Source organism: Bubalus kerabau, chromosome 1 (assembly GCF_029407905.1).
Source record: "Bubalus kerabau isolate K-KA32 ecotype Philippines breed swamp buffalo chromosome 1, PCC_UOA_SB_1v2, whole genome shotgun sequence".
In the NCBI taxonomy this organism is placed as follows: Eukaryota; Metazoa; Chordata; class Mammalia; order Artiodactyla; family Bovidae; genus Bubalus; species Bubalus kerabau.
The window spans coordinates 151,042,989-151,070,446 of record NC_073624.1 but is presented as its reverse complement, the minus strand read 5'-3'; the positions used below and the strand labels follow the sequence as shown (position 1 = coordinate 151,070,446).

The following is a 27,458-nucleotide window of genomic DNA, read 5'->3' as shown; positions in this document are numbered from 1 at the left end:
TGACATCTCAAACCTAACCTCACCTTTCCCATTCCCCAAACCCACTTTTCCTGCTCCTCCTGCAGTCTTCCCATCTGCTAATAGCACAGTTGCTCAGGCCCCAATCTTAGTGTCATCATTGAGTTACATCTCACATCCTGTTGGCTGTCTATGAAATACACTAGAGTTCTCACCATCTCCAATGCCGCCTCCCTGGTTCTAGCTTCACATCTCTAGCCCGAGTGACTGCAAGGGGCTCGTATCAACCGTTCCTTAACCTCTATTCTCTGTTCTGAGCTCAGGAACTGGAGTGCTCCTGTTGAAATTCAGGTCAAATCATATCCCTCTGGTGCTCAAAGCTCTCTTATGCTTCCCACGTCACTTGGAGAAGAAGACAAGTCCTCACGATGGCCTGCAGGACCCAACAACATCTGGCTCTGTTATCTCTCTGATCTCATCTCTTCCTACTCTTTCCCTTGCTGGCTTCATGCCCGTCACTGTGCCTTTTTGCTCTTCTGTGAATAAGCCAGGCACACTCCAACCTGAGAGCCTTTACACTTGCTGCTCTCTCTGTCTGCCATGCTCTTCCCTGGATATCCACACGACCCATTCATCACCTCCTTCAGGTCTTTGATCAAATGTCACCTCCTCGCACTGGTCTTCCTTGAGCATTCTAAAACTGCAGCCATTACCCTGGCACTCCCCATTCTCCTGGCTTTATGTTTCTCTGTAGCACTTAGCACCTCCCAACAGAAAATGTCATCTACTTAATCAGTTATGTTCATGGCCTGTATCTTCCAACTAGAGCACATGTTCTAAAGGTAGGGATTTGTGTCTGATTTTTTTTTTTTTTTTTTTTTACCATTCTGTATACTCAGCATCTAGAATGTGATCAGCAAATATGGTCAATAAATATTTATTGAGTGATCAATTAAAAATTAGGATGTTTCACAATGATTTGGATTTCCATCATTTCTTTATAACAACGGGAAGTCCTCACCCCTGGGTCTGCATCAATCTGACCACCATTGGCTGCCACAGCCCCCTGGCTCCCTGTTCTCTAGCCCAGACATTTCCCCCCATGTATGCTCCCTGCATTGCCCCAGTAGGCCTTGAGTTTGGGATTCCTACTCCACAAAAGTGAGTAAAAACTATCTTGAGAAACTGCTCTGGCCAGACAAACACTGCTCTTCAACTGAGGGGATCAGCCAAGGCAGCTGTGAAGGCCATTAAGGGATGATGATGAGGTGTGCAGAGAAGTCTGGGTGCTCCCTCAGGTATGCATTTGGGGGGTCCTGAAGGTCTGGGGCAAGCATGCTTGTCTTTCCTTCTTTCCTCTTCCCTGGAGCCTTTACTCTGGGGATGACCCAGGGTGTTTTCTATCAGATTCTCAAAGGAGACTGTGACCGTCCAAGGCTACCAGCCTCTGCTCCCAGATTTCAGGGTGTTCTCACTATATTCCTGGGATGAGTTTATTTCCATTATCTTATGGACGGGGAAACTGAGGCCCAGAGAGTGCAAGATCACACAATTGTGGGGTAAACTACCATTAGCAGTTAGAAAGACCTCCTTTCTCATCCAATTCCTGAGTGGGGTCAGGGAGAGGCCCACTGGGTCATGCCACCCTCATCACCAAGCTCAGGCCTACTCACCCAGAGGGTCTCCATCCACGATGCTGTACTCCACCTGCCCATTGGGGCCTGAGTCCTGGTCATGGGCTAGGAAGGTCCACACTCTGGGTCCTGGCTGGCCCTCAGTGACATCAAATGGCCCCTCGTAGTCTCTGGGGAAGGTGGGCACGTTGTCGTTGATGTCATTCACATTCACAAGTACCTGAGATGATGGGAGAGCTTAGTCAGGGCCAGACCCCAGCCAGCCCTGTTTATCTGTAAGCTGGACCTGACAATTCCACTTCCCAGGCTGATGTAAGGATCATATTGCTTAATGGGTGTGGGAGGGTCTTTGAAGCTATACATGTAGATAAATTATTGTTATTGTCAAAGTCTTTCTATGGGCAGAATAATATTATGAATAATAATGCTATGAACTTCTACTTATTGCTGTACTATGGTCATTTTATCTGGTCTTATTTTCTGCTCCCATACTCTGAAACAGTGTATATTATCCCCCATTTACAGAGGAGAAAAGTAAAGCTCAGAGAGGTTAAGTGACTTGCCCAGAGTCACACAGGACGTAGAAGACCAGGAACACGAACCCCTGCTGGCTTGACCAGAGGCTGTGCTCTCCCCACGAAGGGGAGAAAGGCAGGCATAATCATCTGTCTCACAGCTGCAGCCACACGGAGAGGTGCGGTAATCTCAAAGTCACAGTGCAAGTTTGGGTGAGTTGCAGAAACCAGGACAGGGCTTGTGGATTGAGCTGTTTCTCCTGAATAGTCTTTCCCTACCCTGTTTCCCCAAGGAGCTGTCCAAGCTGGGGCCGTGTGCCAGCCACCCATCCACCCACCGTGGTGGTAGAAGTGAGGCGATGTGACAGGAGTGGGCACTGGTCCGCTGCGGTGACAATCAGGGTGTAGCGGCCGTGGCTGATCTCATAGTCCAGCTCCTTGGCAGCACGGATGATGCCCTGTGGGATGTGGAGAAGGACAACGGTGGTCAATGGGTCGTGGGTCTGGGGTACCCTCTGACCACTCTGGGAGGTAGGCCCTGACACCCTGGCTGTGATAAGGAGCCCCTGTTATCCCAGCCTTTTCATCTTCCCGCACATGCTGCCATCCTGTTCTCCTCCTGGACTCCATCTTTGCTGTGCCCCCCCCCCCCCACAATGTCGCTGAACTTCCCTCCAATCCCTTTAGCCAGTTGACCCTCTTCTTGGCCCCCTCCACCAGCTGCTGACCGTGTGTCTGTTGATACGAAAGGTGTTGATGATGTTGCCTGCCACGATGGCATAGGTAACTGTGCCGTTGGGCCCTTCATCTAGATCCAGGGCCTGGATGGTGATGAGGCTGGTGTTGATTGTGTCCGGGCCCTCATCCAGTAAGATCTCGTAGTGGGGCTGCTGGAACACGGGCGCATTATCGTTCTCATCCACGATGGTCACATACACGTGGGTGGTGGCCTGTGGAGAAGAGCGTGGTTAGGTTCCTCGGTCAGCTGGCTTGGGGGTTTGAGGTGGAGCTAGCTGGACGTGTTCCTAGGCTGAACTTACTCAATGTGATCCAACATGGTGAGGTAAAGAGAGAAGGATGAGAGTGAGTGAAGTCACAGGCTGATAGAGGAAATCACAGAGGCTCCACTGAGAGCCAAGCTAGGTAACTGCTTTGATCCAAGATGGCGCTTGCACCACCACTCTTATGTCCATGTCAATGGCAGACATCACTAATCAACCATTGCACTGCTGAGGCCAGATGCAGCCTCAGGATCCTTGTCAGAACACTGATCTAGTGATTAACACTGGCACATGAGATGAACCCCAATAAGTGCCTCCAGCCCATAGCTTTGACTGGGCCAGGGCCTTACCCTGGACCTCCTTCTAGATCACAAAAGGCAAAAATGTAATGTGCAGAGCCCATGCATTTTAAACTTCATCCACTGTTCAGATCAGTGGAAGAAATACCTATTTTCAGCACTTTTGAGAGGCAGGACCTTGGGTTTGGGGCAGTTCCATGGACAGAATTTGTAGAGTTGTGAAAAATAAAGCTAACAGCATATGACTTCAGTGCAAGAACAATTTCACACCGTACTCTCCAGTGACTGGCCATTTTTGATGGATGTTTGGTCCAATCAGACCACAGGTAATACTTAGCCAATCAAAACTCAGCAAGCAGCACCCAAGAACCATTGAGAAGTGGTTGATGTGGCACTTTACAAGCAGAAGCGATAAGTGGAAGAAAAAAATTAGCCATGTACTGGTATTCTCTGTCCCTCGGCTTCCCTCCTCCCTTTTCTGCTTCTCCACCTGGGAGCAGGTCCTCTGCGGACTGCCTTCCCTGGGCTCCCTTGCCATTTGGCTTCCACGTGGTTTGGCCCATGGCAGGTCCAGGCAGAAGATGGAGAGGGGGTGGGGGCGTTTCTATTCCCTTTTCTTTGCTGCAGTTCTGCCAGAGGCAGTGGTTCTGCTGGGTGGCCCCTCTTTCATGGCTCTGGCCCTCACTGGGCTCTAATTACCTCATCTCCCTCTTGCCTTCTGCACCCATGGGTGGAAATGGCTTCCTGCAGTTTTTAGTCTATGGGTGCTTTACCAGCCCTCTGTAAACAGTCCCTCCATTAAGCTCTCTTCAGTTGAGCCCTTTCTGAGTGTGCCATCTGTTTCCTTCCAGTACCCTGACTCATACAAACTATAAGTAGTGACTAATAAAATATAATAATAAGGTTATAACCACTTGCAAAACATCTGGGTAGAGAGAATGTGACCAGGCAATTGTCAAGGGCAGGGAACCAAAAGCAGGTAGTGCAAAAAGTTGGATATAGACAACTAATGTGCACCTTTAGTGGGGGTTCAGTTGGTTCTGGAGTCACCTGTGGAAGGACAGACAGATGGACAGGAGACCGGCACCCAGGAAGACTTCACTGCCCCTGGGGAGGCAGGGGCAGCTGCAGCTCTGGATCTTGGCAGGGGTTGGGTGGGGTATGTTAGGTGGTTGCTAGAACTGTTTCCAAAGCAGGTAGTGTTGGAAACCTGGAGATGGGGCTCGGTGACCTTGGACATGTCACAGAGATCCTTTCTGGACCTTTTCTGTCTGTTAGTGAAGGACCCGACTTGTTCTTTAACATCCCTTCTGGTTCAGACATTCCGAGGGGCTGATCTGCCACCATCAGTCTGAACCCCTGCTCCATCAGGGAGATACTCTTTTGGGTCTTAAGAGTCTCAATGACTCTTCATAAAAATTACAATCACACAGTGAAGGAAAATGCATTGTTTTTACATTTCTCAGACTTTCCCACCAGAGTGGAGAGGGGACTTGCACTGAACTGGGGAACACCCCTGAAGCATTTATCCCAAGAATGAAATATCTTTGAAATCTCTCCTATTGAAAGCTCATGTAAGTTTCACACTTTTTTTCCCCATAAGGTGTTTGTTAGTTTCCATTAAAAATGGTGGTGGAGGGCCCAAATCTTTGAGTAAAGATGTCAAGGAAGGCCACTGTGTTCATCTGTGGCTCTGCACACAGATGCAGCTGTGAGCGCTTACCACCAGCAAGGAGCCCAGCACTGCATCCTTCTGAGCCCCTTCTGCCAGCAAGACATGCCAGCGCCACCCTCAGCCTCACCAAAAGGGTGGTGATACTGACATTTCCCATTTTCCCAGACTCCTGGAAGTGGGTCTAACCAGTGCAGGACTGAGTGAGAGGGGGCTCTAATAGAGCTCCTCTATGGTACCCCTTCTCTCTAAGACCAGGTCGGAGCTTGGGAGGGGGAGGTGGGTCTGACTTCCCCTGGCCTCTAGTGTGAGGAGGAAGTTGGTGCCCCGAAGGCCCTCTCAGCCCTGATACTGCAGAAACAGTGCTTGAGGTTTCTGGACCATGCCCACACCTTGGGCAATGCCTCTGTGTCTCACCCTGATGCAAACCTAGGAGGCTCACGGGGGTGGGGGGAGTGTGGTGGGGAGGAAGTAAGTGGAAGGCAGGGGGACTGGGCCCAGATCAGGTGTTCTCGCCCTCTGGGTAAGGGGTTGGCAGAGCAGTTGCTCCTCTCCCCCAATCCCAGCCTCCTCACACCCACCTTCTAGGCCCTGGGGCAGAGGGAGTCTGGTTTCAAGGGTGGTCAGGGCCAGGCCAAGCCAGGAAGGGATGAGGGGAGGGAGAGCAGGTGCGCTAGGGTCTCACCCTACAGTGACCCCACCTCACTTCCACCAGACGATGGCCAGGGTGGGAAGAGCGCCTGGTACCCACCTGGTTTCAGATGGCTTTGTAACTTCCCTGGGTGGAAGAACTCACACTCTGCCAGGAAGAAGGGCCCAGGCCGTCCCCTAAAGCAGGGTCACAAGATCAGGACTGTGACCAAGAACTTGGATTATGTCCTGGAAATCACTGGGACTCCCATCCCAGGGGGAGTCCCTGGCTTCAGGGAGACTAGGCCTATGCCAGTTCACATAGTAATAGCATGATGCCCACCCTTCCTCTGTTACAGCTTTCCCTACCCTGTGAGTGAGGGCTGGAAGCATTCAGAGAATCTCTGACTTGGATCAGTCCACCCATGGGACACCCAGAATTCCTGGCTTTCCTTGAGTCTCACCACCCTGACTCCTGACCCACACGGACTCTGGCTGTACTTTGTCTTTCAGCCTGGGTGTTGCTTGTGAGCTCAAGACCCTTAACGCATCAGCAAAGCCTTTGGAAGCTTCACCCAGGCTGGGGTAAACAGAGTACAGCGCTGGGCTCTCCCTCTCCCCCGATCCCTGGCCCTTACCATTGTCATCTCCGCTTCTATTCGGGAAATCACTACTCACTTACACATCAACTTATCCATTCAGAGAAGTGTGTATCAAACATCTCCCCTATGCCCAGTTTTGTGCCAGGGACTCGGAAACATCAGAGACAGACCCTGGTTCCCAAAAGGTCATAGTCTAGCCCAGGAGGGCAAATGAGCCTGGAGGGAAGACCAGCTGTTTCGTAACACCAGGCTTGGTGTGGTAGACAAAGGGGGTGTAGACTGGACGGAGACCTTCAGGGGAGATTCAGGGTGCTTTGTAAAGGGAAAGAGCCTGAGTCAAGCCCTGAGTGATAAGAAGAACTTGGAAGAAAGGAGAGACACATTGCCAGGAGTGCCAGTACTGGGTGTGGTGCAAGAGCAGAGGGCTAGAGGTGGGCATGTGTGAGAGCGTCCTGCAGACATCTGGGTACAGGGAGTAAGAGAGGCTGCAAGGTGGGAGGTGATGCTGGGGCCTGCGCCAGAGGAGTGGTGGTGATTTTCTATGGGACACACTACCCAATGTTGTGCATGCACACACACACACACCCCACACACGTGTCCCAGTGTAGGGGTGTGCCAAGCCTGCACCTGTGTGCATGTGTACATGTGCACAAGAGTGTTGCAGGCTCTGGAATCTACAGTTGAGCCTGCTCCAACTCACCCAGCTCTTTACAAAAGTTAGATTCCATCCATCCAGTCCACTACTGGGAGTGCCTACTACATATCAGGACCCGGGCTGGGTTGGAGGGTGATCGGTACAAGCCCCTGCTGGTGGGTGAGGGCTGATAACAATCTGTGATGATGATGCTAAGTTAGACGTAGATGTACTTCTCAGGCTTTGCACCAATACTAATCCTCTGCAAACAGATATAGAGGAGAGAAGAAAAGGCGTGAAACTAGCGATCAAGCTGCGCTGCTGACTCTCTGGGATACTGCCTGGCTGCCCCACCTTACAGGGCCAGGCCGTGTGGGACAGTGGGAAGTCCCTCCCATGGAGCCTTGGAGAGGCAGTGCCCTCCATGGCCGCCCGGGGGTGCTGTGGGGCCCCTGGAGCGGGCGGCCGTCTGCGCTCACTTGCTCGACACTCACTCGCCCGGAGGTTTCCCCGCCGGCCGCGTCCCGTCCGCTCGCTGCGAACCAGGAGTACCCTCTGCGTGCCCCTGGGCTCCGCTCTGGCCCGGCTGCGCCAGACGCAGCTCTGCCCGACGGCGACATGGGTTTTCTCCCAGTCCCGGAGGCTGGCAGCCGGCGCTGGAGGCCTGTGCTCCTCGCCTTCTTCCTGGCTGCCTCCCGAGGTAAGGTCGGCGAGCCTGGGTGCGGGGGAGGAGCACCGGGAGAACACAGCGGGCAGGGTAGGGATCACAGGTCAGACGGGGGTGCCCCGGGAGCCCCCTTCATCCCCCTGTGACCGCACCCCCCACGGCAGAGAGGCTGCTAGGACTACTTGGCAGCGGGCAGCAGCTCTCTGCCAAGTGCCCTGGCTGGGTGATAGGCACATCTGTTTGCTGACAGCTGCCTAAGCGGCTGCCTGTCCAAGCCTTCCCAGCCCAGAGAGCCCAGGGCAGGAACACCTTCTGCCGAACAGGAGGTGGACCCAGTGGAGACAACCCAGTGTGTTCTAGTGAATGCCCCTGGCATTTGACACCTGCGGCATCTCCCTGCCCCGCCTTAGGGCTCCAGGATCTCACACGGTAGGGGAGTTGTATACTCGCAGCCACTGTCCTATACCCTGGGGACACTCACGGTTGAGCCTTGGTGGGCACTGGTCAGTGTGGGCACTGGTCTACTGCAGGACATGCACACCCCTCTGAGGGTCTGAGTGCTGAGTGGTTAGCTGATTCCCGGCATCCTAGCAAAGCTGCCCCCAGGGGGGACTGATGTAGGGCATGCGCTGGGGAGAACATGGGGGCATTTCCCAGCTCAGTTATGAGTCCCTTCTAGGTCCTTAGATAACTTATAGCATCTTTTGGGCCTCAGTTTCCTTAGCTCAAACACAGAAGCCATACACGGGGAGGTGTCACTTTCCTCTTCCGAAGTCCAGACTTTCACAGCTCTAAGTGGTATCCTGGTCAGGACACAGGGGCTCCCTGAGTTGGGGGGGCAAAGGAGGTCCTGGCACCCATAGTCTGGGCGACAGTTCTTGTCTGTCTAGGATTGGGGCAGTTGGATCGTGAGGGAGGAGGGGACCGGCAAGCAGCCTATGGAACTCAACTTTTAAACTTTTTCCCTGGGAAGGCGGAGGGAAAGTGTGAGTCATGCAGGGAGTCAGAGGGAGGCAGGAGGGAGGTGGGGAGCTTGGCATGGGACCCAGTGGGCGAGTCGGAAGAAGGGGAGGGAGCGGATGACAGGGTAAGAGCAAGAGGAGGAGCCTGAGAGAACCTGGAAAACACCTCAGAAACTGAGGAGCCTGCAGGCAGGCTCATGTCATCTCAGCACTGGAAGGCTGGCCTGGCCTCCTATGAGGAGGAGGGAGCCCACCCTGCAGACATGGCTGCCTAAGCCCTGGGTGGTCCCCAGGAAGAGTCAAAGCGGGCGGGGGAGCAGTCTCGGCACCAAGGCCATGGCTCATGGCAGACATGGTTTCCCAGAGGAGCAGGGGATGGTGGCAGGCAGGAAGGCCAGCAGCCCGCTGGCTACAGAGCCCTGCCCTGTCCCAGCCTCTCCAAGTGACCCTGAGAGGCCCTTCAGCTCTCTTACCCCTACCCTGGGTCCTCCTCTGGCTGGGCTGCTCTCTCTCAGCAGCCCCAGTTTGGGAAACTGAGTTCCAGAGGACTAGGGCACAGGGCACTGGCTCGCAGAGCAGCCAGCAGCACGGAGGCTCGGAGCCCCTCGCTTCGTGTTGTCTACACAGCCTGGAGACTTCCCAGAGAGAGCTTGGTACTCCATCTCTTCCTGGGCCCAGCTCAGGGGGATAATTAGGGTTTGAAGCAGTTTTCTACTGAAAGGAGTCACGAGAATTCTCTTAGTTTTGAACTAGTCTGGGACTCAGTATTCCTAACTGTAATATGGGTGTGCTACTGAGTATTCATGCTACCTAGTAGAGTGCGCAACAAGGGGGCTAAGAGATGGGCAGGCCTAATTGCAGGCATGACCCAGAGGGTCTGTGAACTGAAAAGACCTGCTTACCAGCCCGCTGAGGGGCTGGGTTGCCCTGGGCAGGATTGATGCTTCGGGAAGGTGAGATGGGGTGGCTGGTGCAGACCTGTTCTCTAGCTCTTGGGGCTGGGCCAGCACCATGGGGAATGGTGGTGGTCAGCCTGATGCTCAGGAGCCCACTCTTGGGGCTGGGCCAGCACCGTGGGGAACGGTGGTCGTCAGCCTGATGCTCAGGAGCCCACTCTTGGGGCTGGGCCAGCACCGTGGGGAATGGTGGTCGTCAGCCTGATGCTCAGGAGCACAGGAAAAGTTGCAGATAGCCCTTTCCTGGACCTGACTCAGGGTGACATGGGTGGAGGGAGGTACCTAGGAGGCCAGGACCCAGAAGACCCCAAGGATGGCAGAGCCGCTTCTTCCCCTTTGGCATCCCTATTGAAGTTACTGACCTTGCCATGACCTCACAGGCTGACCCAGGAGTCTCCAACTCTGGGACTAGTCCATGGAGGTGCACTGGGGAGGGAGGAGCCCATCCTCCCCTGTAAGCAGTTACCTCTGCCCCCTGTTGCAGGCCCTTGTTGAGTAACCCAATGGTGCAAGCCTCTGACACAGCAAGGACTACTCTTAGGAAATCCACGATCCTCTGCCCAGAAGCCCTGGGGTGGAGAGAAGCAGCCTTGAGGTCAGCCCATGGGTACAAGGGAGCCTCTACCCAATGGCAGGGGTCCCCAGCTATATTGGGGAGCCCCTGGCTGGGCTGGTTGCTCTCTTTTTCTCCCAAATGGGGCAAAGGTTCCCTGCTTGGGTCTGACCTCCAGGGGCAGGGTGGCCCCAGTGGGAGGTACACTGCAGAGGGGTCACCTCCCTATATGCAACACACACAGGGGGTCTTAGGGCCAAGCAGACTGAGGGAAAGAAGAGAGGAAGAAAGGGGTCCTCAGTGCCCATCGGGTATACTGGCAGTGACCCCTCAACCAGCACTGACCAAGTCCCAAAGACTGAGTTTGAGGCTCCAGGTTTTAAGCCAGCTGTTCATCAGGAGCAGTCTGGCCTCACCAGGGGAGGGGGACCAGGGAGCACCGGGACAGCTTCTGATAGATCCTGGGGACCCCTCAGTAGCAGTGCTGGCATGGCAAGGCCTTCCTGATGCCACCGTGTGTGAGAATGGCGAAGCTAGGGACTTGGAGTCATGTGCCCTGCCTGCCAGGGTTTCTTGGACAACCCGTTACTTAACAGTCCAGCGCGGGGAGGCAATGAGCCCTCCATTCGCCTCTCAAGATGGCCCTGTACTGCTCTGTGATTTTACGCGTTGCTCAGCATGGCTGAGCAGGTTCTATCATCTCTCCAAGAGGCACGATGACAGTGCCTGCCCCAGAGGCTGTGGCGAAGGGTACACACACAATATAGCACCTGGCACTGCTTCTGGTTGTGTGGTATGATTCTGTCTCCTGGCTTTTGATGGCCACATGCCACTGGCTTACTGTCTTAGCTCCTTGCTGCCTTAGCTCTTAGCTAAGCTCCTTAGCTCTCTTGCTGTCCAACAGAGTGCCCAGAGCACAGGAAGGCACTGACTGGCTTCCCTGGGGCAGGGCTCTCTAGAATCCTGGAGGTCTGGGGTGCTGAGCCCAGCTCTTTGTGCCACCTCTATGCACTTTGAGTCTGAAATGCCCATGCAGGTGCCTGTAGAGGCTCCTCTTAAGGTTCCCTGGAAATGGGGACTCTGCAATTTCAAGGCAAGCTAGGGTTTGCTTGTCTTCTTAGGGTCTTTCTTATAACTGAGCTTAATATTCAGCCTATTTTACTTTGGCTGACCACCCCCAGAGAAAACAATGGCCACCTTTGTGTACAGCAATAATTCAGTAATGAAGCTGCTCTGCTCCTTGGCAAGCCAGCCTAGTCTCTTAGCCCTTCTATGTAGGATCTTACTTCTCATGGGGACCAAGGGGTCAAGTCCTGCCTCTGCTGTTCACTTACTATGGGACCACAAACACACACTCCCTCTTTATCTGAGCCCTGAGCAGGCTGGGTAACAGGGTCTCAGCAAGGCTGAAGACATGCTTCTGAAGGGTAATTCCATGATGGTGTTTCCTGACCTTCAGTCCATTTCCTCACCACCTTGGGGATTTCTACAGTGTCTGCCTATTACCATATGTACTTTAAAAAATCTACTCGTTTCTTTTACTTAGGTAAATAGATTTTAAAAGGAAACTGTATATCACTTGCCATAAATGGAAAGCCAGTGTCACTTGCCATAAATAGAACAAAATCATAAAAGTGCATAATAGGAAAACCAAATATGGTAACTTCTGATTGGAAACTATAGCCTGGAGAAGGCTCCAAGCCTGCTGTACCTTGCAAGAAAAAAAAAAGATGACGAGCTTAGCATATAATAGAGATGTTTTGAATATACACTGGCATCAAACTAGGACTTTCTCTTTGATGTAATCAGGACTGAAAGAGAATTGAAAAGGGAATAGCCTTCTCTCTATGTGATTCAATGTTATTTAATGCCATCAAACTGAAAGTAAAACTACTTATGCTCTAGATGCCATCAGCTCCTCCCCACTGTGCAGAGTGGCAGCTGGTGGCAGGGGGCAGTTTAGCTCTCCTGGAAGAAGGGAGGAAGGGCAGTTTCCCATCCTAAGAGGCCAGGTCAGGGTCAGCAGGCCTATCTGGGCTTCTTCCAGACCCCAATTCTCCCGCCCCCCGTTGCCTTCTCCAAATAAATACAGTGGCTCTAGCTGGGTCCTCTCCTCATGCTGGGACCGGCTGGCTGTCCCAACAACCAGTGGGGGAGAGTGGGAGAGGGAGCTGGCAGCCCCATTGGCCAGGTCACACTGTACATCTGTAGGAAGGAGGCGGGGACCCTGGTTAATCCTTGGCTACTTCTACACTGCAGACCTCAGGAGCCAGATGACCTGGCCTCAAATCCTGGCACCACCAAGTACTATTTGTGAAACTCTGTACAAGTTACTTAGCCTCTCTGTGCTTCAGTTTCCTCGTCAGTAAAGTGGAGATGGTTACAGTCCTGCCTCACAGGGAACAGGGACTCAATAAGGGAATCAATGTAGAAGTGACTAGAATGATGCCTGGTACAGAGTAAGCACCTGCGGCTGCCATTACCAGCAAGCCTCCTGCACTGAGGGGTGGGCACAAAGAGATATGAATCTGAACCTTAGGACGTCCTCAAAGCACAGGATCTTGAGGGGAGCTGGCTGGAGCTGGCAATCTGGGCTACACAAAGCCGTTCTTAGGGAAGGCCTGGGAGAGCTGAGGAAGCAGCCATCCAGAGGAGTGGTCACTGGCGCAGCTCTAGCCAGCCCCAGGCTCTCCCCGAGGAGGTGTGCTGGCCAGCAGCCTCCAGCCCCAGAGGCACGATGCTTTCCCAAGGTGCTGGAAGTGCCACTTCCTCCCATAGAGCCTGGCTTCCCCTTCCTAGACTCCTTGGTCTGATGTGAATGGACATTTCCTGCAGGAGGAGGTATCAATAAACACATCTAAGATGCCCTTTGTCCTCACCGGCTACGGAGGCCCACAGGCGGACCTGCCAGCTTTGGGCCCTCAGCCCCTTGCCCTGGAGCTACTTCCTGGAGCTTAGCGCTGGAATCAGGACCAGTCCTGATTGGTCCTTACCTCTGTTGCCCTCTGTGCTCTGCATCTTGATAAAGACAGAGCCTGGCCTTTCCTTACACCCTCATGGGCTGCCCTGGCAGGGTCCATGTGGGGTCCGCTGTGAGGGTGAGGACCTGGCCTTTCGCATCTAGCACAGGGCCAGCAATAGCAGGCCATGAGTAACTGTTTACTTACAACCCCTAGCAGCGAGACAGAGTTTAGCTGTTTGGGTGGGGCCTTCTAGGCCTGACTAATTGAACCAGGGACCCACCTCCAAAGGCTGGGGTGTTGCCTTGGTGACTGTGGGCTAAGTTCATGCCTGGTCAGAGAAAACACACAGGCCTGTTTACATGCCCTTCCCCCCACCCCCACACCCATCCCATGCACACCCACAGGATTTCAGGAGGTGCCTGCTTGAGGGGGAAAGGGGTCACACAAACTAGCATCTTGAGATGAAGCCAAACAAGAACTTTCCCTTAGACTGGAAGAGAAGCTTTTTACAAGACCCTCTGTGGCTGAGGGTCCCACTGCTAGAAAGTGGCAGAAGCAGGACTGAATTCTGGGGAAGTCCCGTAAGGAACTCTGCACCCCCACGGCCTCTCTGCATTGGGCCTGGCTCAAGTTTGGACCTTAGTAAATATTTGTGGAATGAAAGAATGATGTTTTTGCTTCGGGTCTGAGGCAGAGCAAGGATGATTACGTGGAGAGCGCAGAAGTCAACTGGAGGTCAGTCAGTTCACTCTGAGTAGCTAGAGGATGAAGTGTTAGCCCCACCCGCTGGAGGGTGGAGGGCTCTTCCTGTCTGCAGCGTTGGCTTGTCCAAGGTGTGGGCCTCTGTTCAGCCACGTAGGGCTGTGTGGCCTTGGGCAAATCGCTTCACCTCTCTGGTTCTATTTCTTCTTCTTTAAAATGGGCATAATAAGACCTACACCAGAGGTTATGAGAATTAAATGAGTGTGAAGTGCTCAGCAAGTCCTAACATGTAAGAAGTGCTCATAAATGCCTGTGATCATCTTCGTATTGTTGCCCATTCTTGTCACCGTTCTCTGCCCTGAAGAAAGACAGCCTTGCTCACCTGTCACAGGGTTTCAGAATTGGAAGGTGGCTAGGAACATGGGGAGTCTCTCAAGATAGGATAAAGAAAGGGAGGCCCAGAGAAGGATGGGACCTGCCCAAGGCACACAGTAAGGGCATGGCTAAGTGGGGACTGGGGCCCAGGGATCTGCCCACCCAGGCTAGTGTTTTAATCCTAGACCTAGAATTACCCAGGGTCACAGCATTCTTCCTGCAGGTGCCTCTGAAAACTCACCCAGCAGCAGGGTGGGGGTGGAGCTGGGCCCTAAAAACAGCACAATGATGGATGGTTCCCACCCAGGCACAGGTTCAGCCTAGGGCCTGGGGCCTTTTCCTGTTCCACATGCTCTCGGCCACCCTGGAGCCAGGGGCCTTCCTCCCTAGTCTCGGACAATGCCCCAGGTGTCCAAAAGGATCTGCTCCTTACAATAAGCAACATCCTCTGGCCAAATAATTATAATTCCAGCTAGGCTATTTATAGCCCCTGATAACACACATGTGTATGTGCAGTCGTGGAAGGCATGGGCACGTATGTAGTTTTCCCTAACACCATGCCCTTGAGAGTCCACCTAAGGAAAGGCTGCCCCTGGGCCTTATCCTGGTTGGAGTCTCAAACACAACAAACAAGATGTTTTCTCTCCCCCAGGACAAGTCCTGTGGACATCTGGCCCACCCATCCAGTGTGTTTGCTGGAACTGAATACTCTCTCCCACACCCAAACCTAAAGCCCAGTGTAGCTTCTCCTTTTTCTAAAAGGGGAAGAGGGCCTTCTGGGGTGCTTGGGGTGTTAGGAATTGAGCAATGACCCTCTCCAGCTCTGTCTCTGAACCCCAGTTCTGTGTTCCCCTGTGAGTCTGCAAAGAAACTGCCTCTTGGGCTGAAAAGCCCTTCCCCACTGCTTTTCTGGGGAATTCTGTGGTCCCTAACACCATTGCTTGGACCAGGGAGGCTGTGGGCTGGTGCCCCACTGGCGGCCCTGCTGCTTGCTCCCACCCTGCCCCATCACCCTGTGCTCACGGACACCTATCCTGCTCACAAGCTAGCCTCATCTTGCCTACATACTCGCCCCACCCCATCCACACCTCTGTCCACTTGACAGTCCCCACCCTGCTCGGCTCTGTGCTCACTTCTTGCTTCTGCTTCCACTCACCCAGACCTGCGGCCCTGGCCTCCACTCACCCCAGACCTGCGGCCCTGGCCTCCACTCACCCCAGACCTGCGGCCCTGGCCTCCACTGAGCCAGCCTCCCCCTAGCCCCCAAGGTGTGCATGCTTCTGCCAGTACTGCTGGATCTGGATTCGGCTCACACCCTTGGGGGTAGTTCTGGGGCTAAAGATAATGTTGGGGAAAGGGAAAATGGGGTATCAGTTGGGAGAAGTGCTGGTGGGAGCTGTCACATGGCCAGCTGGGGAAAAGGGGGAGTACAGGGCAGAGCTAATCCAGGTCCACTCTCTGGGTGGGTCTTTATTCTTCCTCAAAGGGCCCTTTCTGTGACTACTTCCCACTTTCATTTATTGGCACAGCCATAATTCAGTAGCTCAGTTTCCGCTGGGGGCCTTGGGTGGATCACTTTCTCTCTGAGCCTGCCTGTTATATCTGTAGGACAGTGGGCTTGGGGAGTGGAATGCCTCCCTGGTTAGACACCAAGGAGCCCACTCATGGACCAGAAATTCAAATGTCCATGGGACACTGACGGCAAGAGAGTGAAGCAGACTAAGGGGAAACGCTGGGGAGAGGTGGGGACTGCGGCCAGCTAGAACACCAGTGCCCCGTGGGAAGAGGAGGCTGCTGCTCTCGGTTCCAGTTGACAAGTGCCTCATAGGAAAGCTGTGTGTGCTTGCGCTCAGCTGTGTCCAGCTCTTTGCGACCCCCATGGACTGTAGCCCACTATGCTCCTCTGTTTGTGGAATTTTCCAGGCAAGAGTACTGAAGCGGGTTGCCATTTCCTACTCCAGGGGATCTTCCTGACCCAGGGATCAAGCCCAGGTCTCTTGTGTCTCCTGCATTAGCGGACAGATTCTTTACCACTAGTACCATCTGGAAAGCTGGGTTTAGTGTTAATGTTCTGATTTTCAAAGAGAAGCTGGAAGTCAGAATTTTCGTATCAAATTCTTGGTGTGTAAAATTTGTCAATCTCAAAAAAAAAAAATGTAAAATACTTTGAGATTCAAGTAAAATATATTTGAAGGCTGAATATGGCCTGTGGGCTGCCAAATTCTGAAATTTTTTCTTTTAGTACAGGGTCTAAGTGCTTGGGTTTAATTCTGACTGGTATTTTCTCCGTGAACTTCAGTGAGTTACTTCACATCTCTGTGCCTCAGTTTCCTCATTGGTGAGACAGGAATAAAAATAACACCTGCCTTACTGGGTTGTTGGCCATGCCCATCCTATTTATTATTCTTCTAGTCCTAACTAGATCCTTCTTTACCTGAAGCCCCCATGCTTCAGGTTCTGAGTTTATACCCTCCAGAACTTCAGGCAAACCACTTTCCCTTTCTTGACATCTATATTTCTCCCTGAAAAGGAGATGAGCATCTTGACTAAAGTTCTGAACTAAAGTTCTGAACTAAAGCTTTGAAGTCTTTGCTCACCTTGGCAATGACTTTCCAAAAATCTAGGATTCCTAGAAATGGCTCCCTCTCACATGCAGGTGCCGTGAGTGGGAGGCTCTGGTGCGTATCTGTCCTTTTTGCCCTCTGGGGCTTAAAACTCCACCCTTGCAGCCATATTCTTTGGGGGAAATGTCTTTGCTGCCTCCTCACACTCTGCTTGAAATATGCAAGCATGCCAAGATTGGGCCACAGCTGTTACCAGTCATTCACACTTTGGTGAGAAAGAATTCAAAGCAGGCTTCTCTGTTCTATTTTCACTCCTAAGAAATGTCTTTTGAATTGCAGAAATGACTTAGAGACCTATCTAGCTCCCAGGTATCAAGCTCCAACTTTCAGAGCATTTCACGTAAATTATCTATAGTTTTGCCTCAACTCTGGTAGGGAGCTGTTCCACTTCTGTGTTTTACAGCGAGGCATCTGAGGCTCAGAGTCCATGTAACTCTTAGCTATTGGACTCCTTTGCAGGCTGAGCCAATTCCAAAGCTCCAGCGGCTGCCTCTGTCCTGACTGGGCCAGGCTTTCAGCTCCTCTGGGTAGGGGTAGGGAGACGGGCTGTAAAACAGGGACGGGGCGTCTGGAAAGAAGCGGCATTATTATCTTGGGTTCAGGCAATGGCAACGGAAGGGGCATATCCATTTGGATCCTGTACATATTTCCAAACCCTCCTTCCCTGTTGGCCCACAACCACCCCTGAGATGGCAAATGAAATGAAAACATCGCTAATGTCTAGTAACTATAGCTATCGCTCTGATGTCTGCAGAGGGCACGAGAGCTCACGTAGTGTCTTCTCCTCTTTCCCTCATTCTGTCCTCTCACAACCCCACGGTAGCTAATGTTTTCCTCACTGCACACATGAGGAAACTGTGGCTCACAGCTAGACAGAATTTTCTGTTAAAGGGCCAGTGCTTTGGGGGGTCAACATGGTTACATGCTGGGAGATGGGGGTAGGGTAAAGAGGACCAGGGGATGGCTTCATTTGCTTATTGAAGCAAAATGAATGAGAAAAACGTGTCTAAGAAGACCGGGTGGCAGGCAGGCGCCTGGATGAGATGACCTTTTCTTCACACCTGTCCTTGTCCCTGAGACACCTTGGGTATTCCTGCTATACCGCCTTCCATGTGCTGGGCTCCTGTCTGTCCATCAACCCCAAAGACTCTCCTTCCTTTAAGAAGTCTCCTGACTATCCCCAGGAAGGTCACGTCCTCTTTCCTTCAAGTGTCCCGAAGGCTGGCGCGGCTTTGCCCTTTGTCCTGTGGGGTTACTTTATCAGGATGTAGGACTTGTCTACCCAGCTAGGCCATAAGCTCCCAAGGGAGGCTGCGTCTTCAGCATCCAGGTGAGATAGAGCCCCTGGCACAGGCCTCACACGGGCAGGTGCTGCGTCAGTGCTCAGTGATGAGGGGGTGCGGGGCAGGCTGGCCCCAGGAGCGGCAGTAGGTGCCGATGGCCCCCAGAGGGGTGGTCCGGGGCAAGGGGCTGCTGTTCCCAAGCTGCGTTCTGCTTCTCCCACCTGATGTGCTGAGCACGGGAACTGCAAGTGCCAGGGGCCAGGTCTGGGCAGAGCCACGGTGCCTGCAGTGAAGGGGCGGGAGCTGGGGTGAGCGCACACGTCCCTGGGAGAGGGACACCGCGGGCCCGGCCCACCCTGCTGCCTGCCTGGTGTCTCGCCTATGCCTCATCCAGCTTTACCTGGGGAGGCTCCTGTGGCTCCTCCCACACAGCCTGGAGGGAGCCGGGTTCCTGAGCAAAAGAAGAAGCTGAGGCTTGGGGAGGTCAGCTGACTGGCCCTGAGCTTGTGGCTGGGGAACCCACATCTTTGAAGCCCCAGGCCAAGGTTCTTCCCTACTTGGGTGGGTACTGGGAGTGTTGCCGGCTCAGGTGGGTGACAGGCTCTCGTCTCTCTGAGCAGACCTGGTGACAGCGTTCAAGATTGCCACGCCCTACTCCCTGTACGTGTGTCCCGAGGGGCAGAACGTCACCCTCACCTGCAGGCTCTTGGGCCCCCTGGCCAAAGGGCACGACGTGACCTTCTACAAGACCTGGTACCGCAGCTCGCGGGGCGAGGTGCAGGTCTGCTCAGAGCGCCGGCCCATCCGCAACCTCACGTTCCAGGACCTCCACCTGCACCACGGTAGCCACCAGGCCAACACCAGCCAGGATCTGGCCCGGCGCTACGGGCTGGAGTCGGCCTCCGACCACCACGGCAACTTCACCATCACCATGCGCAACCTGACGCTGCTGGACGGCGGCCTCTACTGCTGCCTGGTGGTGGAGATCAGGCACCACCACTCGGAGCAGCGGCTCTTTGGAGCCATGGAGCTGCAGGTGCAGAGAGGTGAGCCCCTCCTCTGTGGGGCAGCCGGGGGCGGCTGTCACTGTGGGGATGGTGTCTGAGCTTGTCTGGGAGGATGAGCAGAGGACCGAGTGCCTGGTGGGGGTGGCGCTGTGTGTCGGTGGTGTGACACTGTGCCGGGGGGTGTCTGATTCTGTATGGCTGGCGCTGGCACTCCAGGGGTGGTGGATGGGGTGTGAGGATGTGGAGCTGTGAACACCTCTTTCTGGGTCGCTGGGTGTGATGGAGAGGAAGGGCATACGGGGCTCTGTTTATGACAGTGGGGTTTTTTAATGGGAGAGAGTATAGGGACTAGTGGAGAAGGAAATGGGAACCCACTGCAGTATTCTTGCCTGAGAGATCCTATGGATAGAGGAGCCTGGCGGGCTACAGTCCATGGGGTCGCAAAGAGTAGGACACGACCGAGTGACTAAGCATATGAACCTGGGCTGGGAGTGTGTCTGCTCACGACAATTCCAGGGCTGTGATATATGACCTGCGCTGTGAGTTAGGAGTGTGTGTGTGTGTGTGTGTGTAGATGAGATGACAAGGGGCAGTAGACTAGATAGAGGTGTGGGTGTGGGCAGGTAGCCACACACCCATGGGGGTGTCATGGCGATGGGCAGGGCTTGCCTGGCTGTGCAGTGAAAATATGCCTCTGTGTGAGTATGTGTGTATGTGTGTGTGTTTGTGTGTGTAGCTGGGCCAGCATTGCCAAGGGGACACGAGCAAAGTTATCTGTGACAGGAGCAGGGCATACCAGCCTGGACAAGTCTTCCTGGCCGCCAGGGTCTGATGCCCGCTTAATGACCCATCTCTCTGCTCCCACAGGCGAAGAAACACTATCCAAGTGCATCGCGTATCCACCCTCCTCCAACGAGAGTGAAAGTAAGGAACCACCTCTTGGCTCCTCTGGATTCTCTGTTCTTCTCTGTCTTCACCCTGGACCCAGACCTCATTCTGAACTCTGACCTCATCACCCCAAGCCCACAGAACCCCATTCCTCCTCTTTTGCTGCTGCCCCTCTCTTTTGCTTCCTCCTTCACCCGAGCCATTGGGCTGCAGCCCCCAGAAGCCCACGCCCCTTCTAAGGCCTGAAGCTTGAGGAAGCTGGCTTCTGAGTCCTACCCCTGACTCTTGGGTGAGGCTGTGCCCTGGCAAGTGACCTTGGGCCAAGTGCCCCCATGACAGATACTGGGTGCCACAGGCTGCCGAGCTTGTTTTCAGTGGGGACCACTCCTCTGCCACATGGGAAGGAGGGCGGTGTGTGTGTGAGTCCTCCTGGCTTGGACTCAACCTTGTTCTATGTGTGTGGAGAGGGCGGAGGGAGAGGCTGAGGCAGGGGAACAGAACGACCTTTCCTGAAGCTCCTGCTATATCTCAGGCACTGTGCTAAGTCCTTCTAAGTATTGGTATCTCACTGGCTTCTTACAAGAACCCTGCGAAGCAGATGTCACCAACTTCATGGCACACTCATGGAAACATAGGCCCAGAGAGGTAACATTACTGGCTTCTATTCACACATCTGACAAGGAAGTCAGCTGGCACTGTGCTCACCCCACCTTCTGGAGGTGAAGTGCGCACAGCTGGGGAAGGAGATTGGATGCACAGGGCGGTGGGTGGCAGTCAGCCCCCAGGTGTTTGCCCAGAGGTGCCCATGGAGGGCAGGGGCATTGCTCCGAGGGATGCCTGGGCACTAGCAGTCCAGGTGAGAATACCCAGCAGCTTGGAGACAGCAAAGGGGAGATGTCTTAGGGGTGCCCCCTCTTCTGACAGGAGGCGTTCTTGGCTTCCTCAGCCTTCTCTCTATTAGTATTTATTGGGCATCCAGTCCGGACCAGTTCCTGCCTAGGTCCTGGAGACACGAAAGAGCAGGCCTTCTCCCTGCCCTCCAGGAGGACATCCATCACAGCTGAAGCCAGGAAGCCCAGCCACAGCCAAGCCCCCACTCAAAGGCCATGGTGACTTTCTATTCAAACTACTCTTTTTTTTTTTTTGAAACAACAGACAGACTAGCCAGGAATAAAATTAGAACACACTTTTGGTCTGAGCCAGACCCACATGGAACTAAGAAACGAAGAACAAGCCTCTTCGCCTGCACACCACAGAGCTCATGTGTGGCCTCGCACCAAGCTGCTGCCTTCCTCACTTCCTCCGCTGGTGGCTCCCTGGGGAGGGTGGAGAGCCCCCTCCCCCCACACCCAGCAGCCCCTTCCTGCCCGTGCAGCAGCCTCACGACTGTGTGTGCACACACGTGCTGTGCACAGGACAGGGAAAGCCTCACCGGGTGGGTCCATGAGTGTTCACTTCCCCATCACCCCTTCCACTATGAGCAACCCCCCAGTCCCACTTCTGCCTCCAGGGGCTCCTGCAGGACAACTCTGCCACTGCCCCCATTTCACAGATGGAGAAACTGAGGTTCAGATGGATGGAGTGAGTGGTTCTTAGTCTCCCAGAGCCAAGAGGAGAAGCCAGAGCAACCTGCTTCTCAGTGTGCAAACCCGGCCTGAGTACTGGAGCCCTCCCCTCTGAAAGTCATTCATTTTCAGAAAAGCACTCATTTTCTGAAAGTCAGCTGTCTTGGAGACAGTGACAAGAGATGCCAGAGGGGACAGTGTCAAAGAAACCAGGTGTGAAATGAATGGAGAGGGAGTGGCGATCTGGGTCATTTTTCTTGCTCTAGACTCGAGAGCAACAGCTGCTGGAGTTAAGGGAACAGAAGTCACCTGGGAAGTTCCAGGAGTCTGACTGATAAGAGCCCAAGGGTGAGGCAGAACTTGACTGCTAAGAGTAGGTCAGGCTTCCTTTGCTGGGCACCTCGACTCTCAGGTTCTGACATATTCCTTCCTCTCCAGTTCACGGGATGTGCAGCCTCACTCTGCTCCCTGCTTCCCTGAACTACTGTCTGCAGGGAATTGGCTTCTTAATGGCCACAGGCACCTGTTCGCTTCTGTCCCAGTTGTCAAGGGCAGAGGTAAAGCGTCAATCTGAAAGCCTCTTAAAGGCTGGAGTCCCCTTTCAGAGTCTGGGTTCTGGAGGTCTGGAGACGACAGCCGTGAGGAGTCTTGGCACTCAGGTGGAAGGGGTCTCAGATGAAGAGAAACCCAGCTATACTTTGGGGTGGGGTGAGAGTGCTTTGACAGTGCTTCTGTTCTCTGGGTACCGTGTGTCCACTGAGCAACGGGAGCACGTGTGTCCCTTTCCAACTCACAGGGAGGCACCCCGTGTTATCAAAGGTGCTGAGTCAGGGATCAAAGACTGAATGCCCACAGGGCCAGGGAGCTGGTGGGGAAGACAGTACGGAGCAGCAGAGACTGGTGAAAACCCAGCTGCCAGTCTGTACATGCAGTTCCACCTGTCACACGCCAGGAGAGGGGCCCAGGGTTGCCAGAGTCACTAAATTTTCGATCAAAGTCAGAAGTCCAGATTTTACTTGAGCTCTCAATTTTAAACTGTTGGCAACTAATTAAAAAAAAAAAAAAAGCTAAATACTAAGCTGGTCATATATGCAACCTGAGTCTATTCTAATGAAAGGCAGTGTGGTGAAGTGGTTAAGAGCACAGATCCTGAAGTCAGTCAAGTTGCTGAACCTCCCTGTGCCTTGGTTTTTTCATCTGTAAAATGGAGATATGGTTCTATGTATACTTTTAAGGTTGTTCTGAGGCTAAAATTGGAGAAGGCAATGGCACCCCACTCCAGTACTCTTGCCTGGAAAATCCCATGGATGGAGGAGCCTAGTAGGTTGCAGTCCATGGGGTCGCTAGAGTCGGACACGACTGAGCGACTTCACTTTCACTTTTCACTTTCATGCACTGGAGAAGGAAATGGCAACCCACTCCAGTGTTCTCGCCTGGAGAATCCCAAGGAGGGGGAAGCCTGGTGGGCTGCTGTCTATGGGGTCGCACAGAGTCGGACACGACTGAAGCGACTTAGCAGCAGCAGCAGCAGAGGCTAAAATGAGGTACTCTGTGTAAAGAAAGCACTAAGAACCATGCCTGGCACAGAGTAAGTGCTGTGTATGTGCTGGCTATTATTACTTCTAATGTGCAGTTCTAGGCCTGGCTTCCCAAATCATCTCATCCATTCCCCTGTACCAAGGCAGGATGGCAAGTAGGTGGCAGTGGACGGTGGACGCATATCCTGTTTTCTAACAGTTTGAAACATTCGCCTGGTGATCCATGTGCTTAGGAGGTCCCAGGGCTGACTGCTGGGTCCTGCCTTCTGCTGCCACTTACCTGCTCCAGCCTGCTATAAGACTGGGGCTCCACAGCCAGCCTTGGTACCAGATCAGTTAATGATGCTTCCAGCCAAGAAGCTCTTTGAGTTTTCCTTCTCTAACTGCAGTCCATGGGGTTGCAGAGAGTTGGACATGACTTAGCGACTGAACAGTAACAATAGCAGCAAACTGCAGCCCCAGTCTCCTAATGTCTTGGGGGAGCAGGAAGGGAGCTGGTGTATGAAATCCTCTGAAGGCCCACATCAGCTTGAGGCGGCTGGGGAGGTGATGAGAGAGGAGTGTGATGAGGAAGCTGGTACCGAAGGAGCCCAGGAGCCCTGAACTGCTGAGGGGCTGTGGTTTTTCACTGAACCTGTGCCAGGAGGCTGGACAGCTCATCTCCCCGAGAAGCAACCTCTCCACCCCGCGGCACAGCAGGATGTATGGTTTCATCCAGCCCTCTCCCTGGAACCAGGCAGTCCTAGTGAACTCCCTCCTCCATAAACACCCTTGGGGTACTGACAGGCCCTGGACAAAGCCTCGCTGAGCAGGCTGAGCCCCTTCTATCCCACCCCGCTCTGTAAGGGTCTGGCACACTGCTTGGTGCTGGCTGGGCAGCTGCCTCTGCCAATGCCTGATCACCTTCTCGGCATGAGCCTGCCTCTGGATGGCTACAGGACCCGACCCCTCCCCAACTCTTTTAAGGTTTGGCCACACATGGGGGGCGGGGTGGGGAGCTGTGGCGAGGCTGCGCTCTGCAGAGGAGCCCATGGTCTCAGAGGGCAGCTGGCCCACAAAGCTCTGCCCAAACCCTGCTCCCTGGGCCTAGCCTCAACTCCCAGCCCAGGCTGTAAGGAAACCAAGACCTGATCCCCTAGAGGGGCCAAAGAGAGAGAGTCTTTGCTTGGGGACCGGAGTCAGGAGAGAGGTTGGGCCAAGATGCTCAGTAGTCACTGACTGACTACACCATACGCTGCTTAGTGCCAGTCTGGAGGAAACCTGCTTTGATGACCAGAAAAGGGTGCTTTATAGCCGGTTTCTCAGTGCCCACAATAAGGTCCTGTGATGGGGTTCAGGGATACTCAGATGTCTGAATTAGAAAATGTTTTACTTTCAGTACTCTGCATCAAAGTGCAGCCTCGCTAAGATACGTGGGGAGCCTGCTTTAATGTGGAGCTGCGCTTGCTTTGTAACAACACAGCAACTGTCCCTGTACCAGCGGGTACTTCTAACGCACCCGAAAACAGCTTTTTCTCTTCCGAGGTCTGAACAAACCCTCTGAAAGCTTGTTTACACTGTCGGGTTATTCAGTAATACAAAGAGATAAAAAACAAGCTTTTATACCCAAATAAGTAGTGCAAAGGCAACAATGAGCCCGTTCACCTTCCCAAAGCTGGGACCAAGCTGACGCTGTGACAAGGTATTCTACCCCATTGATTTTTTGTCAGAGGGAAGGGCTAAAATGGGAAGGAAAAGCATTTATGCTGGTTGTGGTTCTGAGGGCACGACTGTTCCCAGCTAAACTCCTGGAGTCAGCAGATGGACTCAAATAAAACCTCCCATGCCGTGGATGGGACCAAGAAGCGTACAACTGTTTTTTGTTTTTTTTTTTCAGGACAATTTAGCAATAGCCTAAAAAAAAAAAATATACATACTCTTTGGCTCAGCACTTTCACTACTAGGTTTTATGTACTGCAGTGAGTAAAGATGTATTTGCCTGAGTGAGCAAAGATGCCTACACAAGTTCATTGCTACATTATTAGTTCTGCTGAAAAATGGAAGCAACCTACATACCCACCAGTAGGGGACTGTTTCAATAAACTTAGGTGAGACCCGTGATAAGCCCTAGGCAGAATGAGCTAGATCCCTGTGCCAATACAGAGAGGTGTCCAAGCTGTGCTAAGTGGGAAAAGCAGCTGTCACATGATCCCATATATGCTGTGCATGCGGAGAATGTATCTAGATTATGTCTCGGGAGGGGGCCCAGGTACAGGTGGAGGAACAAAATGTTGAATTAAAAAAAAAAACAAAACTTGTAAATTTGTGTGCGTGTAATTTCGAAAGCTTAAAAAATTTAAGTTGGACAAGGATTCACATTTCCCTAGTTCCTGCCCCAAGATGCTTCCCTGTGATCTGTAGATGTGAGATCACTTTTAGAGGCCCTGTCCTGGAGCCAAGGGGTCTCTCAGGGGATAAAGAGGGCTTTTCATTCATTTATTTTTCACTGTGATAGAACATACACAACATAAAATTGCCATTTTAGCCATTTTTAAGAGTACGACTCAGTGGCATTCACTACATTCTCAGTGTTGTGCCGTTATCACCGCTCATCTGCTTTCACACGTTTTTTTTTTTATCTCTCGGGCTTCTTTCAACCTTGAACTCTGTGACAGGGGGTCTGTGAAGGGCCTGCTCTCCTCTTCAGGGAGCAGCCAGTGGTCCGGGTGGTTGAGATGTTTCCTGCAGGCTGTGATGAGGATCCTTCTCTTTCTCCCCTGTAGCTGCCTCAGCTGTAAGCGCCTGGCCTGATTTCTGGGTGCTCTGGCCCTCTTGGGGTTCCCAGACCTTCCATGCCTCTGCAGGGCACTTCGGGTCTAGCTGTGGGGCCTGGGTAAAGGTGGGTCCCCGTGGTGCTGGGCCTTCCCTCTCTGGGCCTCAGTTTCCCTCAGGAGGAGTAATGGGAGTGGGGCCTCACCTTGGCTGCCTCTCTGTCCATTCAGGCATCACGGCTGCTGCTCTGGCTACGAGCGCCTGCATCGTGGGTATTCTCTGCCTCCCCCTCATCCTGCTCCTGGTCTACAAGCAAAGGCAGGTGGCCTCCAACCGCCGTGAGTATCCCCCTCTGCCTGGGCTAGGTGGGGTGTGAGTGACCTGCCCCAGCGTCCCGCTCAGCCACAGGGAAGAGCCAAGGCAAAAGGCTGATCCAGTTCTGTACTTTAAGAGATAAGGGCTGGGCTCCGTGGTGGAGAGGAGGGGACCCGCTGGCCCCTGGCAGTGCTGGCTTGATACTCAACAGGGATCTGTTGAATGAACGAGCAGTCATATGGAGTAGCTGAAACTGGCTTATGAAAGTGCTGCCACCCGGAGATTGTTGGGGGACCTGCTTTAACATATAGGTGGGTTTGTCTTCGTAGCAACGGTTGGGACAAAATGACCTTTGGATTATCAGAACTGGGAGGGATCTTCGAGATAACTCGATTCAACTCTTTCCTTTTACAGGTCACAAACCTAAGATCAGCAGGGTTAAATAACTAACCAAATGTTATAAAACTTAGTGAGTAAGACTCAGACTCAAAGCTTTTCAACTCAGTGGTTTTCAGGGAGCATAGTTCCACCGCATAGTAAAAACACTCCGCATGAGCATCGTAGCTGAGGACCCCTAACTAGCAGGATTGCTGTGCCAGGTACCATGCCCAGACTGCTATGTACATTCTCTCATGCGCTCCTCATAACAGAGTCTAGTCCTACTGTTGGCTCCGTTTTAAAGCTGGGCAAACTGAGGCACAGAGCAGCTAAGGAGCTCCCTCAAGGAACCACTTATGAGCACGTGGTAGAGCCAGGTTTCCAGTTGTGAGGCCTTTTCACTTGTCTCTTCCGGTGACAGTATCCCTTGCTCTTCCTTTGACTCCACCCACAAGCCTCGGCCAGCCTCAGTCCTCCTGGAGCAGGAGGGCAGGGGCCCTTGCCTGGCCTCCCCCACCTCTTCCCCCACCGCCCCCCACCCCTGCTGTCTGCAGCAGGAGGTAACTGAGGGGGGCTTTGGCTGGACTGGAACAACTGGACACCCCTCTGCCCCCTTCAGTGGGTCACTCTCCCCCGCCGCTCAGGAGGCCCTTATTCCTCTCACAAAGGCTACCACAGTTTATCTACACAAACACCCCGGGGCTGGGGCTGGGGCTGGGGTGGGGGAAGGTGAAGGGATCTGGAGCAGAAAGAGGAACCCAGGAGATGAACCAGGGAGAGGCTGGCTGCAGAGCCACCCTCAGCTCCTGCTCATCTGTGGAGTGCTTCCACGGAGGTGGGGGAGGGACGAGGAGGGGCCGTGCTCAGGCAGGCTTGGCTCCCAGCAAAAGAGGGGCTTTCTGTCCCCTCTTACTCCAGACCATAGGTCTGCCTCCATCAGGGAACAGGAAACTGAAAGTGAAGTTGCTTAGTCGTGTCTGACTCTG

The 27,458-nt window shown here is 53.4% G+C and overlaps 2 protein-coding genes across 2 annotated transcripts in view; one reads left to right on the top strand and one right to left on the bottom strand.

Moving 5' to 3' along the window:
* The window catches only part of CDH23 (cadherin related 23), a 435,990-nt gene that overhangs the window by 35,514 nt on the left and 373,018 nt on the right, over positions 1 to 27,458 (bottom strand). The window contains exons 39-41 of the mRNA XM_055535177.1: positions 2,836 to 3,057; positions 2,446 to 2,565; positions 1,632 to 1,812 (exon numbers count right to left, since the gene is read on the bottom strand). Of these exons, the coding sequence (XP_055391152.1) occupies positions 1,632 to 1,812; positions 2,446 to 2,565; positions 2,836 to 3,057 (523 nt within the window). The remainder of the gene's footprint in view (positions 1 to 1,631; positions 1,813 to 2,445; positions 2,566 to 2,835; positions 3,058 to 27,458) is intronic.
* VSIR (V-set immunoregulatory receptor) overlaps positions 7,440 to 27,458 on the top strand; it is a 35,713-nt gene continuing 15,694 nt past the window's right edge. Inside the window, exons 1-4 of the mRNA XM_055535185.1 lie at positions 7,440 to 7,645; positions 18,651 to 19,076; positions 19,905 to 19,961; positions 26,010 to 26,117. Of these exons, the coding sequence (XP_055391160.1) occupies positions 7,564 to 7,645; positions 18,651 to 19,076; positions 19,905 to 19,961; positions 26,010 to 26,117 (673 nt within the window). The 5' untranslated portion in view covers positions 7,440 to 7,563. The remainder of the gene's footprint in view (positions 7,646 to 18,650; positions 19,077 to 19,904; positions 19,962 to 26,009; positions 26,118 to 27,458) is intronic.